Source organism: Hibiscus syriacus, unplaced genomic scaffold (genome assembly GCF_006381635.1).
Source record: "Hibiscus syriacus cultivar Baekdansim isolate YM2019G1 unplaced genomic scaffold, ASM638163v2 tig00000340_pilon, whole genome shotgun sequence".
Lineage (NCBI taxonomy): Eukaryota > Viridiplantae > Streptophyta > Magnoliopsida > Malvales > Malvaceae > Hibiscus > Hibiscus syriacus.
This window is the reverse complement of record NW_024061783.1, coordinates 12,956,392-12,974,081: the sequence shown is the minus strand read 5'-3', so window position 1 is coordinate 12,974,081 and position 17,690 is coordinate 12,956,392. Positions and strand designations below refer to the sequence as shown.

The 17,690-nt window shown below is 34.3% G+C and overlaps 1 protein-coding gene across 1 annotated transcript; it reads right to left on the bottom strand.

Annotated features, from left to right (window-relative positions):
* Window positions 1–660: 660 nt before the first annotated feature.
* LOC120204538 (formate--tetrahydrofolate ligase) lies at window positions 661–10,140 on the bottom strand. The gene is made up of 5 exons (XM_039204595.1): window positions 9,863–10,140; window positions 9,175–9,324; window positions 7,301–8,476; window positions 1,376–1,522; window positions 661–955 (listed from the first exon to the last, which is right to left on the bottom strand). The coding sequence occupies exons 1-5, from the start codon at window positions 10,022–10,024 to the stop codon at window positions 680–682; spliced, it is 1,911 nt and encodes a 636-aa protein (XP_039060526.1). The 5' UTR covers window positions 10,025–10,140; the 3' UTR covers window positions 661–679.
* Window positions 10,141–17,690: the final 7,550 nt, after the last annotated feature.

Sequence of the window (17,690 nt, the reverse complement as noted above, 5' to 3'; positions counted from 1 at the left end):
AATTTATATAATTTGTTATAGACAACCTAATATTTTCAATTTTAATCTAAAATATTACACAGTTTACTCTAGAGAATTAGACATTCGGTGATTGACCCATTATATTTTGGATTCCCCGAAAAATCACTAGCATGTTTTCCAAATATGGACTGCCCTCCTTTATGTACTTTCCGTACAAGAGCAGTTCATTTCTCTAATATAACTATCAATACTTATTAATTAATTCAGACAGGTACTATAGAAAAAAAGTTGATCCTTCAACTCAATTTGTTTCATTCATAAATTTTAGAATTCGGACTCTTGATCTTACTTAAGGGATCTAGTGTTCCATCCCACTATACCAACTAATTGTTGATAAGATCGGTTCACTTTTATAACCCGGATAAAATTGATAAACGCTGCCAACAGTGGGAAGCAAAGCTTACTGAATCATTACAAGCCCAGGAAAGAAAAAGAAAAGATTTTATTCCAGACTGAAAGAGATGATTAAAAACCAGATTCAGTATTTTTCACAAGTATTCAACCTCACGATAAAATAACACGAATAAGGAACAGAAATACCAAGAACCATGACATATCCAGTTCAAGCTTAATGGTTTCATGCACGTACTCAACAAGACCTCAGGCAAAGTTTCTTAGAGAATCAAACCTTATCTCGAGAGAGATTTCAACAGGGATTTCATGAAAGACCAATAACCTTTCCGGTGGTGGTGTCGAGATCAATTTCGTAAAAGCATGGCCTTGTTGGTAGTCCTGGCATCGTGCTCATTGTACCAACTAAGGGATAAATGAAGCCGGCTCCTATACTGGCTCGCACATCCCTTATCGGTAAGATAAATCCGCTTGGTGCACCCTTCTGTGCGGCATTGTGCGAAAATGAGTACTGGGTTTTCGCCATGCAGATCGGTAGACTGGAAAACCCTTGTTTGGTGTACATCTCAATCTGTTTCTCAGCCTGATTTGAGGACAAAAAAAATATTCATGTCAACAGGAAAACTCTTGAACAGTTTTTGAATATACTTGGTCATTAAATCCAAATTCAGTTCGGATATTTTCGGTTTTGCACTCCGTGATCCAAAAACAGACCTGAAGTGAGTTGGGACATTTAATATGCAATCCAAATCCAAACTGAATAAGGAATAGAACTTATTCGAATTGAACCTCCTCCACTGATTATTTTCTTTATCTAAACAGTCAAAGAGCTTTTAAAGGGATTTTCCATAAACATAACGTGGTATAAAAATGAAAACTGAAACGACAAGAACTCTGAAATACAGTAACTAAATTCGAGTAATGATGTGCGCAAGATCAAAGCCATGCTAACTTGAAAGGGTTGTCGTGAAAGAAATTGATAAAAGATGTATTAGGTGTTTACCTGTTCTGAGTATTCGACCCCGCTGGAACCATATGACCTTGCAATCGCCTCAATTTTCTCTTTAATACTAATATCCAAAGGATACAGGAAATTTAGTGGCTGATTCACAATCGCACAGGCCTTTTGAACTGCAACTCCAAGTTCGACCTGACAAAAAAACCAGTAATCTGTTACTCATTGAAAACTTCTATTCAACTTTATGAGACGGGTTTCACAGCATTAGATACAAAGCTGAGAATTAAGAACTCGGAAAAATATTACAGGTGGAAAGGGAAATATATTCGAATTCCAATTGTAACTCAAATGTAGAAAGCTCAAACAATTTAAACTCGTTACTTTGCTTAAAAGCACATATTTCAAATGGTCCAAGGCGCTTTTCAATTTAGTAAAATATGATGACCCAAAAAGTGGAGGAATTTCACAAAGTAATCCGGAGGGGATTGTCTCCGGAAAGGCGGGCTAATATACGGCTAATATACGTCGTTACCGGATACATTATAATATATTTACAATATTTGGTTTAGCGCTACCGGAAATGTTGAGTAATAATAATGTAGTAGGTCTAAATCATGAAAAAATATTAAAAAATTTGGCAACCGGTAAACTTAGCTTGTCGGTTTGTGTCGATACAAATGAAAAATAGATCGCTCCATAGCAATATTACAGGTACAAATATGACAAAACCGATCCAAAAATGACAAAACCGGTAAAACACTACCGGATATAATGAAGGTGTAGATAATTTAATATTAGTATCGACACTTTCTGCATTTAAAAGAGAAGAAGTTATAGCGCTTAAAAAGTGTCGACACTTTATGAAAATGTACCGATCCTTACCAATATAACAGGTAAAAATATGATAAAATAGGTCTCAAAAATAACAAAACCGGAAAAAGTTACCGGATATGTTAAAAGTGTCTATAATTTAATATAAGTATCGACACTTTCTGAATTTAAAAGAGAAAAAGTTATTGTGCTTAAAAAGTGTCGACACTTTATGAAAATGTATCGATCTATAACAATATAACATGTAAAAATATGATAAAACAGGTCTCAAAATTGACAAAACCAGTAAAACACTATCGGATATATTGAAAGTGTCGATAATTTAATATAAGTATCGAAACTTTCTGAATTTAAAAGAGAAGTTATAGCGCCTATAAAGTGTCGATACTTTAAAAAAATATATCGATCCACAACAATATAACGAGTAAAAATATGATAAAACTGGTATCAAAAATGACAAAACCGAAAAAAGTTACCGGATATATTGAAAGTGTCGATAACTTAATATTAGTATCGACACTTTCTGAATTTAAAAGAGAAGAAGTTATAGTGCCAAAAAAGTGTCGACACTTTATGAAAATGTATCGATCCTTACCAATATAACAGATAAAAATATGATAAAACAAGTCTAAAAAATGACAAAACCGGAAAAAGTTACCGGATATGTTAAAAGTGTCGATAATTTAATATAAGTATCGACACTTTCTGAATTTAAAAGAAAAAAAGTTATAGCGCCTAAAAAGTGTCGACACTTTATGAAAATGTATCGATCCTTTCCAATATAACAGGTAAAAATATGATAAAATAGGTCTCAAAAATGACAAAACCGGAAAAAGTTACCGGATATGTTAAAAGTGTCGATAATTTAATATAAGTATCGACACTTTCTGAATTTAAAAGAGGAAAAGTTATTGTGCTTAAAAAGTGTCACGCATCCGTGCATGGGAGAAGGAAGATGTGGTTAGAATGATGGCGAAGTTGAAGTTGGATAGACCGAGGAAGCTAGAAATGGTAATAAATGTAATTAAATAATATTAAGAATATAATCAATGTCTTAATACAAATTTAATTTTGAAGGTTATTGTCAAGGAGTTAGAGGAGGCAGAGGAGGCAGAGTAAGCAGAGGAGGCAGTGGAGAAGGAAGAAGAGACGGTTGGAGGGGTGGATGACTGTCGGGGGGATTACGGTGAGGGAAAACAGAGTAACTTCGATATTTTGATGTCTGAATTGACTGATATTAAAAAAATCATTTTTGATATTCATCAAAGACAATCAAGAGATGAAGAGACACTTGAGAGGCATAAGGGGGAAGTAGAAGGAAAGGTAGATGTAGTGGTGAATGAAGTTGAGGTGTTGAGGGAACTTAATCTGTTGACGGGTGGAAAAATTGATGTAGTTGTCAAGGAGGTTGTGGAATTGAGGAGTGAACTTACGGAGCTGAAGGAGGTGGTTGAGAAAAACTTGGATGAAGGAGGGAAAATGAAGGGTGAAATAAAAGAGATGAATAGCTATGTAGAGCAAAAATATGATGAGCTGAAAAAATTTGAAGAAGAGAAGATGGAGGAAATGAGGAGAAAGGATGTCACTAACATCTATACACCGGAGAGTGTTATAGATGCAGATTTGGATTCGGAATGTCCTGCACCCCATAAGAAGAAGCAAAAGGAAAGTTGAATAAAAGAAAACTTAATTTGATTTTTATCATGTTGTTGTGACTAAAATTTGTATGCAAAACTGTAGGTTGAAAAAGCGATTATTCCAAGTAGAATTGAACCGGTCGAAGCTGCAATTTGTGATTATTTATGGAATAATGAGTTAGAATCGGGGTAAGTTAAATATATTGCTTTGTGAGTGATATTTAAATATTTCATGAGAATATATTAATCCTAATGATTCATACAGATGTTCTGTAATCTCAATGGGAAATCAATACGTTAGTGTATCCGACGTTGCAACGTTGAAGCCTAGTGAATGGGTTGGCGGTGTAGTAAGTAGACATCGATTAAAAGTTAAAACCTATTGAATATATTCTGATTGTGTAATTAATTTTGTTAGGTTATTGATTTGCTCGCCTGGACATTATGCTACGATTCTAAAAAGTCAGGCCGGACGATTGACTACATTTCATACCACTTAGCGGTGAGTTAAATTAATAAATGTTGAAAAGTAATGTTATAGACGGTAATTAATAATGATTGTCACGTAATTGCAACAACAGGCGTTGGACAACGTCTGTATTGAGGGTATTGCGAGTTTTTGGGGTCCTATGTTGCATAACTATGTGAAATTCACCAACTGTGAGAAGGTAAGACACCATACGAATAGACATAAATGATGTTTTTGAATATATAATGTTGAATTTTGTCAAATTGGGTGTGAAATTTGTTACAGATCATGATCACAATAAACCACAATAATTCACATTGGTATCTGTTGGTGTTGGATCTAGTAGACCGTGTTGCAACTGTATATGATAGTCTGTTTACATCTGAAACAGCTAAACAGAGAGTGAATGATGCTAAGAGATTGATATGTATGAAAGGAAATTATGTCAATTATAATGCATAATTTGTTTGGATCATAACTTATATTTTTTTAATGCAGATGAAAATATTAGATAGTTATAATAAGAAACGCATTTGGGTAGAAGCATGTGGATCTCTAGGAAATTTCCCCTTGCAAAGATTCAAATTCGCGGAACATAAGATGAACGAGCAATCGAATGGACATGATTGCAGCATTTATGTGATGATGTGGATGAAATCAATTGGTTCTAAAGGGGCTACTTGTGATTTTGTAAGTAGAATTAAAAATTTATTTGCGATTAAATTGTTAAAAGTCGTAGATTGAATGCTATGGTCTACAATACTTAACGTACTGACAATTTGAATATTGGTTGTTGGAGAATGGGATCGTATGCGAATATTAAACGATCTCGTAAGCCACAATCAAAATCAACTAAGAGAGAAGATAACAAAAGCTGTCATGCTACACAAGAATAACAAAATGAAGGGATGATGTAAATGCATGGGATCGTATGAGCACGTTGACGATCAACTGTATTGACTTTTGATTCTCGAAACCCTTCTTTCGAACAACAAAATTCTTGTGTCTTCACATTCCCTTCCATGTCAAGCCGTGTTGTTCCCTGACGTGCACTAAACCCATGTTCTTGTGCGAATCCCTTGTAAAAGTACCAAGCTTGATCACGTGAAGAGAAGAGCTTACTAACCAATATGTCAGATTCATCAACATTATGTACTTCATGGCATTCATCGGTTGGCTTAACATTGTCTGCATCAGTATGATCTATGACAAAAATTTTGTTGTGCAATTTCAATGGTCCCAACCAGGAGTTGATGGAGATGTAAGTAAAGGTTCATTGAGCAACATGTTTTTACTGGTGCTTTCAATAGGATGTGGTATTGGTAGTGGTAGTTGGAGGGTGATTACAACATTAAATTTACAGGACATATTCAGGTATGTACAATAACTACAACATTCAATAACTTTAAAGTAATAGGTAAATTTACAATGTAGGTGGTAAAAATATACTTTTTTAATGACAAAATTAGTAAACACAAATATTTGTTTCGATACATATGTAAGAATATGTGTCGATACATTTTCAAAAAGTATCGACCCCAAAAACATTGAAACAAATAATTATAATGTAATATTTAAATTAACAATGTAACCAGTATACATATACCGATTAATTATAAAACAGGTCAACATAAAGTATCGACATTTTTTAAGTTTGTGTCGATACTTTTTTCCAAAAGAAAGCACAAACAGGTTCACGCATAAAGTGTCGATACATTTAAAATTGTATCGATCACAAAAATATCGAAACCGATAATTATAATGTAATAGGTCAATTTACAATGTAACCGGTTTTATGAGAAAATAGGTCAGAATAAAGTATCGACACTTGTGTAATTTGTGTCGATATATTTTGTCCATAATGAATGCCCAACGAGGTGCAAGAATAACGTGTTGATACATTTAAAATTGTATCGATCCCAAAAATATCGAAACGAAAATTACAATGTTATAGGTAAATTTACAATGTACCCGGTATAAATATACCGGTTTTATGAGAAAATAGGTCTAAATAATGTATCGACACCTTTATAGTTTGTGTCGATACATTTAAATTTGCAATGCAATAGGTAAATTTGCAATGTAACCGTTTTAAATTTACCTGTTATATGAGAAAATATGTCAGAATAAAGTATCGATACTTGTGCAATTTGTGTCAATACATTTTGTCCATAATGAATGCCCAACGAGATGCAAGAATAACGTGTCGATACATTTAAAATTGTATCGATCCCAAAAACATCGAAACGAAAATTACAATGTTATAGGTAAATTTATAATGTACCCGGTATAAATATACCGATTTTATGAGAAAATAGGTCTAAATAATGTATCGACGCCTTTATAGTTTGTGTCGATACTTTTTTCCAGAATGAATTAGGAATGCCCAACGAGGTGCAAGCATAAAGTGTCGATACGTTTAAAATTGTATCGATCCAAAAAACAACGAAACCAATAATTATGATGCAATAGGTAAATTTGCAATGCTACCAGTATAAATATACCGGTTAAATGCCTATTTTATTATATAAGCGCTACCTATTACATTATATAAGCGCTACCTAATATGTTATTGTGCTTGATAATATTTCCGGTTAAATGATATAACATAACCGGTCACGCCGTTTTTTAGGCGCCGCACAACAGAATCACCCAATCCGGAGTCTCGGAGGTAAACAATGAAGTCAAATCTGGAACAATGTCTAGAGTAGATAGCACAGTAAGAAATTGCAGATTTAAGAGAGAGAAACCACAGAGCATTAGTTATTTGCTCCAACTATTCGGTTTTTCCTTTAACTACACATGTCCAACGTATTTCGGTCATTGGTATGGGATAAGACCCTCCAAATACATGGAAAACTTTTAAAAAAATGAACATACCCATGTTGGACACATACTCATATCCGACACACCTGAGTACGAGTAACATATAAGAGATGCCCATGTGTATGACAAAGTAGGTAATTCTATATGCACCTTAGACTGCATCACTATGCTTTTACGGAAACTAATAGACTGGGAGAAGTAACTAACCGCTCCTTTACCACCATGAGCATGATGGGTACAGATTACAGCATCAAATGCCCCAGCAACCATAGATGCATGTATAACAGCATTCATTTCTGCTTCAGTGTCGGCCGAAAATTTGTTCACAGCGACGACAACATTTACACCATAGGCCTTCGTGTTTACAATATGCCTGGCCAAATTAACACAACCAGCTTCAACCAAAGGAACATTTTCATTTAAGTAGGCAGGGTCGAGAGGCTTCCCTGCAACAACTTCTGGGCCTCCACCATGCATTTTCAAGGCCCTTATTGTTGCCACGATGACGGCACAGTGAGGTCTTAGACCACTGTATCTACACTTGATATTCATGAACTTTTCTGTTCCAATATCGGCACCAAAACCTGCTTCGGTGACCACAAACCCTTGCGGTCCAACCAGTTTCAACGCAATCTTATCAGCTACAATAGATGAACTACCATGAGCAATGTTTGCAAACGGACCGGCATGTACAAGAACAGGGGTTCCCTCGAGGGTCTGCATTAGAGTAGGGTTAATGGCATCCTTCATGAGCACTGTTAAAGCACCCCCGACACCAAGATCATCAGCAGTTATAGGGTCACCAGCCTTGCTATTTCCGATCACCATTTTTCCGAGCCGCTCTCTCATATCAGCGAGAGATGTTGTCAGGGCTAAAACTGCCATTATTTCACTAGCAACTGAAATATCAAATCCCGTTTCCCTCACCATCCCTTTTTCTTCCGGGCCTTGGCCAACAGTGATTTTCCTCAAAAACCGATCATTTACGTCCATCACTCTTCTCCACGTAATAGAATTCGGGTCAATATCAAGCCTAGCAAATTTTGTAACTTCTTCAGGTGTAAGGTCCTCAGGCTGTGTTTTAGTGATACCAAGCTTCTTCAGTCGTCTAAACATGATATCACTGAATTTCCTTTTCCCTTGTTTATTTGGCGGACATAATCGATTAAAAAGAGCCTTGTCTGATTGTGTTGACTCATGAAAGATCCTAGTATCAATGGCAGCAGCAAGTAGATTGTTTGCAGCCGTTATTGCATGAATATCTCCGGTTAGATGAAGATTGAACTCATCCATTGGGATCACCTGACTATAGCCTCCACCAGCTGCACCACCTTTTATTCCAAAAGTCGGTCCTTGTGAAGGTTGGCGAAGACATGTAATGACCTATCAATAGAGAACACCATGTAGTATCAGGACTGTTTTAAGTAGTTAAAACATTAGATTTTCAAATTTGAAACTTATGCATCCATGTCAACTGATGAAGGGGTAGTAACTCCTCGAAAATAAACTTGTAAGGAGAATTGTAAAACATAGAGTGGAAGTTTCATCTAGTAAGTTCACTACATAGGCTTGCAAAACCAATATTTCACTAAATAGCTAAACTATCATTGCAGATCAGGAATAGTTAAAAGTTGAAGCATTGTAGTAAATCTCGGGTTTGGAATTCTTTCAAAATTACATACAAAGAGATTGAAAAGCCATTTCTAAACCCAAGTGTAGCTTCAGAGATTGAGATTGCTTAACAGGGTAATTTACAATAAGCAATTCAAATCATCAAGAATAATGGAGCTTCAATTTCTGCCATTATTTACTGGCCCTAAAGTGTGCGTGCCACAATTCGGCAGCATCTTGTTCACTTAACAAAACAAGAGACTTTAAGGTTCAAACATATTCAGTGTCAATGCTGCAAGAAGTATAAACAACTACAACAACAAAAGATGAACTCGAACACAATACAAAAACCCTCAATAAGTGAAAACAATTTGATCTTTGTATCCCTACAAGTGCAGGAGCAACACAATTTTATTTGGTATTGCCTATGAAGAACAATTTCAGTATGTCTAAAAAAGATAAATGAATACCTTTTTATCAAGATAAGCACCCAAAGCTTGACACAACCCAACAGTAGTAGTAGACTTGCCTTCTCCAAGAGGAGTTGGAGTAATCCCTCCAACCACGACATAATATCCGTCATCGCTTCTTTCAAGTTCATCGAGTACGGATAACAACACCTACAAACCAAATCAAGCCAATAATTAGAATTAAAATCAGAACTCAGTCGCCAATATAAATAAGGAACAATAAAAGGAAAGGCATATAAAATAAATGGTCTTCTCTTCATTCAATACACTTCCATCACAAATAAGTCAGAAATCAAGAAGAACAAAAAAAAAAGAAGGTTGACCATTTCTCATCTTTTCCATTTCCTGCATTATCTCAATATTGGAAGTTCAGGGATTGCAAAAATAAAGGGTAAAACTTTACTTTTGGCAGATGAGCAAATACCAAGAAAAATCAAGGGAAAAAAAGATAAAAAAAGATGGCTGTCCACCCGTATGTAATGGGATAAGGAGAAGTAAGATAGTAGATTAACCCAACACCAGGTTACATATCAAAATCAAAGCATGAACCGATTAAATCAATCATTAAAGAACCCACAACCCCATATCTTGGTAATATTCCAACAAAAAACAAATAACAGAAGCATAGAACAACATAAATCAAAATCCAATAACCATAAAGAAACAAATAAAGGGAGAAAAGAGAGACCTTGGATTTGTATTTTCCATAAAGGTCATAATGGTTGGGAGTGAGATTAAGATCCTTAGCAATCTCAGAAATATGAAATGGTTCAACCGAGTTTGCAATATCTATGTCTGCTGGCACTGGTGATTCAACTTCCAACTTCCTCAGACTCCTTGATGAACTCATTTTTTGGTCTAATTTTTTGCTAATTTTTGGTTTGATCAAACCTGGGGTTCTTCAAAATTCAACGATTTACAACCACAACGTTAAAAAGATGGCCACATAAAACGTCAAAAGCGTATGGTAGTGCGTGCCTTTTCTTTTTCTTATCTTAAGTGAGGTTATCATATAAAAAGGTGGTGGTTATGCGGTGCGGCGCCTAAAAAACGGTTAATATACGGCGTGATCGGTTAAATAAGTGATCAGTTAAAATTTAGACCGGTTATGTTATATTATTTAACCGGAAATATTATAAAGTACAATAACATACTAGGTAGCGCTTATATAATGTAATAGGTAGCGCTTATATTTACCTATTTTATAAGTAAACCGGTATATTTATACCGATAGCATTGCAAATTTACCTATTACATTATATTATATTGAAAGTGTCCATACTTTTTATAAAAAGGATCGATACTTTAACAGTGTTTCATGTTTTCCACCTACAATATTAATTTAATAATTTCATTTGCACAAAAAATTATTTGATTGTTTTGATATTTTATAAAATAATATTTAGAATTTTTAATTTAATAATAATATATATCGTAACGTAAAAAATAAATCATTAGACGCCTATAATTACTAAATTAATATCTTAAAACTCACTCAAAAGATAACCTTAAATTAATGTTTTCCACAGTGAAAAAAGTATGGACACTTTTATAAAAAGGATAGACACTTTACAATATAACCACTACCTATTACATTATATAAACGATACCTATTACATTATATAAGGGCTACCTATTACATCATATGTTTACCTATTATATTGAAAGTGTCCATACTTTTTATAAAAAGGATCGATACTTTTTTTAAAACTTATGTAATTTATGTTTCAATTTTTTTAACAGTGTTTCATGTTTTCCACCTACAATATTAATTTAATAATTTAATTTGCACAAAAAATTATTTGATTGTTTTTATATTTTATAAAATAATATTTAGAATTTTTAATTTAATAATATATATATCGTAACGTAAGAAATAAATCATTAGACGCCTATAATTACTAAATTAATATCTTAAAACTCACTCAAAGGATAACCTTAAGAACACTTGAAGAAGCAAGAGAACAACTATCCAAGCAATCAAAAACGAGAAAATCCCAACATGATAACAACTGAACATATCATATCAATGTTCAAACTCAAGTTGTAGATTTTGATTTCCTTTTGCTTGGCATCATATGAGATTTAGATTTTGATTTCCTTTTGCTTGGCATCATATGAGATTTGGATTTTGATTTCCTTTTGCTTGGCACCATATGAGCTTTGGATTTTGATGAGCATCGGAAGTATTTCAGACTTATGATTTGGGTGGTACTCAACTTATGATTTTAGTTGCTATTTGTTACATTTCTTGTATACCACCCAGATCATACGCCCGAAACGTTTCTGACGTTTAAAGTTGACCAAAAAATAAAATGGTCGGGATTTCCCTCGCGTTTATACGTTGGAAAAAAAACAATGGAAATTAGGAATAATCAATGATAACATGCATATTGGCTTGGGCTAATATTTATAGTGGAGCCGAAATATATTGAAATTCAAACTCAAATTGAAATTTAAATTCAAACTCCAATTACATATGAAATGAATTTGAAATGCAGTGTTAAATTGAACATGAAAATTGCATAATTGATTCATACTGTTCAAGTAACATGCTTTATGAACCATCAAGCTAAAAGACAATATTGATTGAGTTCAAAGCTGAGTTGTGAGTTGATGGAGTTGTCACACTTGTCACATGGTTGGAATAAAGTACTCACATGCGAGATAGATTGTTTTGTTATACATAACCCATCTCAACGAAATTAATCCAAATAATGTACCCATAACAATGTTCAATTAATGTACCCACAACAATGTTTAATTGATTTGTTGTTTAATTTTCAATTTGAATTATTTGATTTAATAATTTCATTTGCACAAAAAATTATTTGATTGTTTTGATATTTATAAAATAATATTTAGAATTTTTAATTTAATAATATATATCGTAACGTAAAAAATAAATCATTATACGCCTATAATTACTAAATTAATATCTTAAAACTCACTCAAAAGATAACCTTAAATTAATGTTTTCCACAGTGAAAAAAGTATGGACACTTTTATAAAAAGGATAGACACTTTACAATATAACCACTACCTATTACATTATATAAACGATACCTATTACATTATATAAGGGCTACCTATTACATCATATGTTTACCTATTATATTGAAAGTGTCCATACTTTTTATAAAAAGGATCGATACTTTTTTTAAAACTTATGTAATTTATGTTTCAATTTTTTAACAGTGTTTCATGTTTTCCACCTACAATATTGATTTAATAATTTCATTTGCACAAAAAATTATTTGATTGTTTTTATATTTTATAAAATATTATTTAGAATTTTTAATTTAATAATAATATATACCGTAATGTAAAAAATAAATCATTAGACGCCTATAATTACTAAATTAATATCTTAAAACTCACTCAAAAGATAACCTTAAATTAATGTTTTCCACAGTGAAAAAAGTATGGACACTTTTATAAAAAGGATAGACACTTTACAATATAACCACTACCTATTACATTATATAAACGATACCTATTACATTATATAAGGGCTACCTATTACATCATATGTTTACCTATTATATTGAAAGTGTCCATACTTTTTATAAAAAGGATCGATACTTTTTTTAAAACTTATGTAATTTATGTTTCAATTTTTTTAACAGTGTACTGCGAATTTAAAATGATAATATACTTGTAGTTATTGTACATACCTAAATATGTACTGCGAATTTAATGTTGTACCCACCCTTTAACTACCACTACCAATGCCACATCCTATTGAAAGCAGCACGACAGAAACATGTTCAAAATGAACCTTCGTTTACATATCCATCAACTCCTGGAGCACTGAACTTGCACAACAAAATTTTTGCCATGGATAATACTGATGTAGACAATGTTAAGCCAACCGAGGAATGCCATGAAGTACATAATGTTGATGAATCTGACAGATTGGTTGGTCAGCTCTTCTGTTCACGTGATCAAGCTTGGCACTTTTACATGGGATTCGCACGGGAACATGGGTTTAGTGCACGTAAGGGAACAACACGGCTTGACGTGGAAGGGAATGTGAAGACACAAGAATTTTGTTGTTCCAAAGAAGGGTTTCGAGTATCAAAAGTCAATACTGTTGATCGTCAACGTGCTCATACGCCAGTCACAAGAACAGGATGTAAGGCTAGAGTCGTAGTTACAGCAACAAATACAAACGATCAGTGGGTTATAAGTAAGTCTGATCAGAAACATAATCATGCATTGTGCACATCTGCTATGACACCATTTATGCGTTCTAATCGAGCTGTAAGTAAGGCTGATATCGATGAGGCAACAACATTGAAAGAGGTCGGTGTTGGCACGTCACAAGTAATGAACTATTTAACGCAGCAGGCAGGGGGCTATCATAATGTTGGATTTACACATAAAGACCTCTACAATGCACTTCAAAGAGGTAAAGCAAAGGAAATCGTCGATGGGGATGTGAATGCGCTTATTGCCTACTTTGATTATAAGAAACATGATGATCCCGGGTTTTTTATGACATACTCGGTAGACGAATCGGGGGCATTGTATAATCTTATTTGGTCGGATTCTACATCGAGATCGGATTACACATGCTTCGGTGATGTAATTGCGTTCGAAACAACGTACAAAGATAATTTGTATGGTCGACCAATTATGCCTATTGTTGGTGTCAATCATCACCATAACACAATTGTGTTTGCCACTGCCATAATCGCTGACGAAACGTCTCAATCTTTCGAGTGGGTGCTACAGAATTTTTTAGAAGCCATGATGAATAAATCACCTATTTCTGTTGTAACCGATGGGGATAGGGCAATGCAGAGGGCTATCAAATCTGTTATCCCTTATGCTAAGCACAGATTATGTTCTTGGCATCTTTCTCGCAATGCACGAGCTAACATTGGTGACCCAAAGTTTACAGCAGCATTCTCAAAATGCATGGCTTCCTGGTGGACAACCAAGGAATTTGACATTCAATGGCGTTCGATTGTTTCAGAATTCAACGTCCAAAAGCATCCATGGGTGATTGAGAAGGGAAATACATGACACTTATGGGCACAAGCATATCTAACCGGTCATTTCTTTGCCAATATTCGCTCAACACAAAGGTGCGAGTCTATGAATGCTTCACTAGCTATTGCACTGAAACACAAGAAGACATATTTAGATGTTGTTCGTGCAATTGAAGATGGAATTAGTAGAATGCGTATGAACGAGTTGAAAGCGGATTACTTAAGTTCCCATACGAAGCCCTTCCAGATCACAAAACTGGTCGACCTTGAAAGCCATGCCGCTGCGATTTTTACCCGCGAATCTTTTCGTGTGTTCCAAGATGAACTTATACGGGAGACATTGTACCGGATTGAGGCAGAGATTAAGTCCTTATCAGATGAATGTCAACATTATATTTTGTCAAAGTACGCAGAAAAAAATAGGAAATTTGAAATTAGTTTTGATTCTCGTACGAAAACTCTAATTTGCTCCTGCAAAAAATTCGAGACCGTTGGACTTCCGTGTCGCCATCAACTTCACATTTTGAAGCAATTGGACTACACATATTTGCCCGGGAGTTTGATTCAAAGTAGGTGGACTAATGATGCGAAGGCTTCTGCACCCAGCTATGTTGATTTGAATGTGTCTCCAGAAGTGATGCAAATGGCAAGGTTCGCTGCTCTACGTTCAACGTCAAGTAGGTTATGCTACATTGCATCAAAGACAGACGAGTCTTTCAAAACCGCAAGAGATGAGATGAAAAAACTAATAGAAGAATTAGAAAACTCGTTTGGTTTGAATCATTCAGTCAACCAGAGCATTGTAGTAAACAATGTTCGTGACCCTCAACGAAAACAACGCAAGCGAAAAGAAGTGCCGAAGAACAAGGTCGAGAAGAAAATTAGGCGATGTGGGTACTGCAACGGTGAGGGGCATAACAAACTAACATGTCCTCAAGTCAAGCTTAGTTTGAGGACAAGCACACAGCTTACATCAACTGATTTTTTCGAAGACGGAATGGAATGACAACGATCTCCATATAATATATCGTAAGTATCAACATCACTCCTATTGTATGTACATATAAATATTTTGAATGAAGGAAGAAAAACCGCGTTACTTCAAATTACCGACACTTTTTTAAATGGTATCGACACATTTTTATTCCAATCTGGACATAAAGTACCGACACAATTTTCATCTGAATCCCCTGTATTCGCTACACCTAAACCCTCCGCAATCGTTTCTGGAGATATATATATATCCTTCCCCATGACATGTGTATTAATTCCTATTATATTAGTCTTATTAGGCTCGTGCTGTAAGGAAGCATTGTTGTAGAAGACTCTAACTAGGTTGGGATAATATCTTGGTTCTACACCAAGGAATTCAAGCCAACCCCAAGATGTAAATGTGGATTTAAAACTAAATGCATATTTATCATCAAACAAGAAACCCAGGTCAATGACACGTTCGGGACGAATCTTCCTTACTTTAAAACTCGTATGCCATCTTTGTTTCTCCATGTCGGATCTAAAGTTCAGAGTTTCGAAGGACCTGATTTCCTCAGAAGAATCGTTTGTTACAGAAGGAGGTAGTTGAGAAGAACTGGGTTGAGAAGAGCTTTGAGAAAGACCTCGCTTCTGACGCTGACGTTTTGGAGCCATTTTGGTTGGATGCTACCCCTATTACAATGGAACACAAACACATTCAGGATAAAAACTCCAATATAGAAATCAATCAAACCCATAGAATATCGATAAATTTACCTAAATATCTGATCGTCACTTATGATAACGGTAGAAGAAAGAGGAAGATTTGCCTGCTTGCATTTATGTTTAGGGTTTCTCGATTAAGAGTACTATATATCGTAAACGGTGGAAAACACTTGATATTTAAATTAGTATCGACACAAACTATATTAGTGTCGACACATTATTTAGACATATTCTCTCATAAAACCGGTATAATTGTACCGGTTAGATTGAAAATTACATATTACATTATACTTTTGGGTTGGATGATTTTGGGATCGACACTTTTTATATATGGATCGACACTTTATGGGTGCACCTTGTTTTCCATTCATTCTGGGAAAAAAGTATCGACACAAACTATATTAGTGTCGACACATTATTTAGACATATTCTCTCATAAAACCGGTATAATTGTACCGGTTAGATTGAAAAATTACATATTACATTATACTTTTGGGTTCGATGATTTTGGGATCGACACTTTTTATATATGGATCGACACTTTATGGGTGCACCTTGTTTCCATTCATTCTGGGAAAAAAGTATCGACACAAACTATATTAGTGTCGACACATTATTTAGACATATTCTCTCATAAAACCGGTATAATTGTACCGGTTAGATTGAAAAATTACATATTACATTATACTTTTGGGTTCAATGATTTTGGGATCGACACTTTTTATATATGGATCGACACTTTATGGGTGCACCTTGTTTCCATTCATTCTGGGAAAAAAGTATCGACACAAACTATATTAGTGTCGACACATTATTTAGACATATTCTCTCATAAAACCGGTATAATTGTACCGGTTAGATTGAAAAATTACATATTACATTATACTTTTGGGTTCGATGATTTTGGGATCGACACTTTTTATATGGATCGACACTTTATGGGTGCACCTTGTTTTCCATTCATTCTGGGAAAAAAGTATCGACACAAACTATATTAGTGTCGACACATTATTTAGACATATTCTCTCATAAAACCGGTATAATTGTACCGGTTAGATTGAAAAATTACATATTACATTATACTTTTGGGTTCGATGATTTTGGGATCGACACTTTTATATATGGATCGACACTTTATGGGTGCACCTTGTTTCCATTCATTCTGGGAAAAAAGTATCGACACAAACTATATTAGTGTCGACACATTATTTAGACATATTCTCTCATAAAACCGGTATAATTGTACCGGTTAGATTGAAAAATTACATATTACATTATACTTTTGGGTTCGATGATTTTGGGATCGACACTTTTTATATATGGATCGACACTTTATGGGTGCACCTTGTTTCCATTCATTCTGGGAAAAAAGTATCGACACAAACTATATTAGTGTCGACACATTATTTAGACATATTCTCTCATAAAACCGGTATAATTGTACCGGTTAGATTGAAAAATTACATATTACATTATACTTTTGGGTTCGATGATTTTGGGATCGACACTTTTTATATATGGATCGACACTTTATGGGTGCACCTTGTTTTCCATTCATTCTGGGAAAAAAGTATCGACACAAACTATATTAGTGTCGACACATTATTTAGACATATTCTCTCATAAAACCGGTATAATTGTACCGGTTAGATTGAAAAATTACATATTACATTATACTTTTGGGTTCGATGATTTTGGGATCGACACTTTTTATATATGGATCGACACTTTATGGGTGCACCTTGTTTTCCATTCATTCTGGGAAAAAAGTATCGACACAAACTATATTAGTGTCGACACATTATTTAGACATATTCT

Coding starts and splice junctions, on each gene's coding strand:
- LOC120204538 (XM_039204595.1), bottom strand. CDS start 10,024: ATGAGTTCATCAAGGAGTCTGAGGAAGTTGGAAGTTGAATCACCAGTG. Junction 9,325..9,862: donor ATGGAAAATACAAATCCAAG/GTCTCTCTTTTC, acceptor TTTGGTTTGTAG/GTGTTGTTATCCGTACTCGA. Junction 1,523..7,300: donor CTCATGGTGGTAAAGGAGCG/GTTAGTTACTTC, acceptor TTTTTTTGTCAG/GTCGAACTTGGAGTTGCAGT.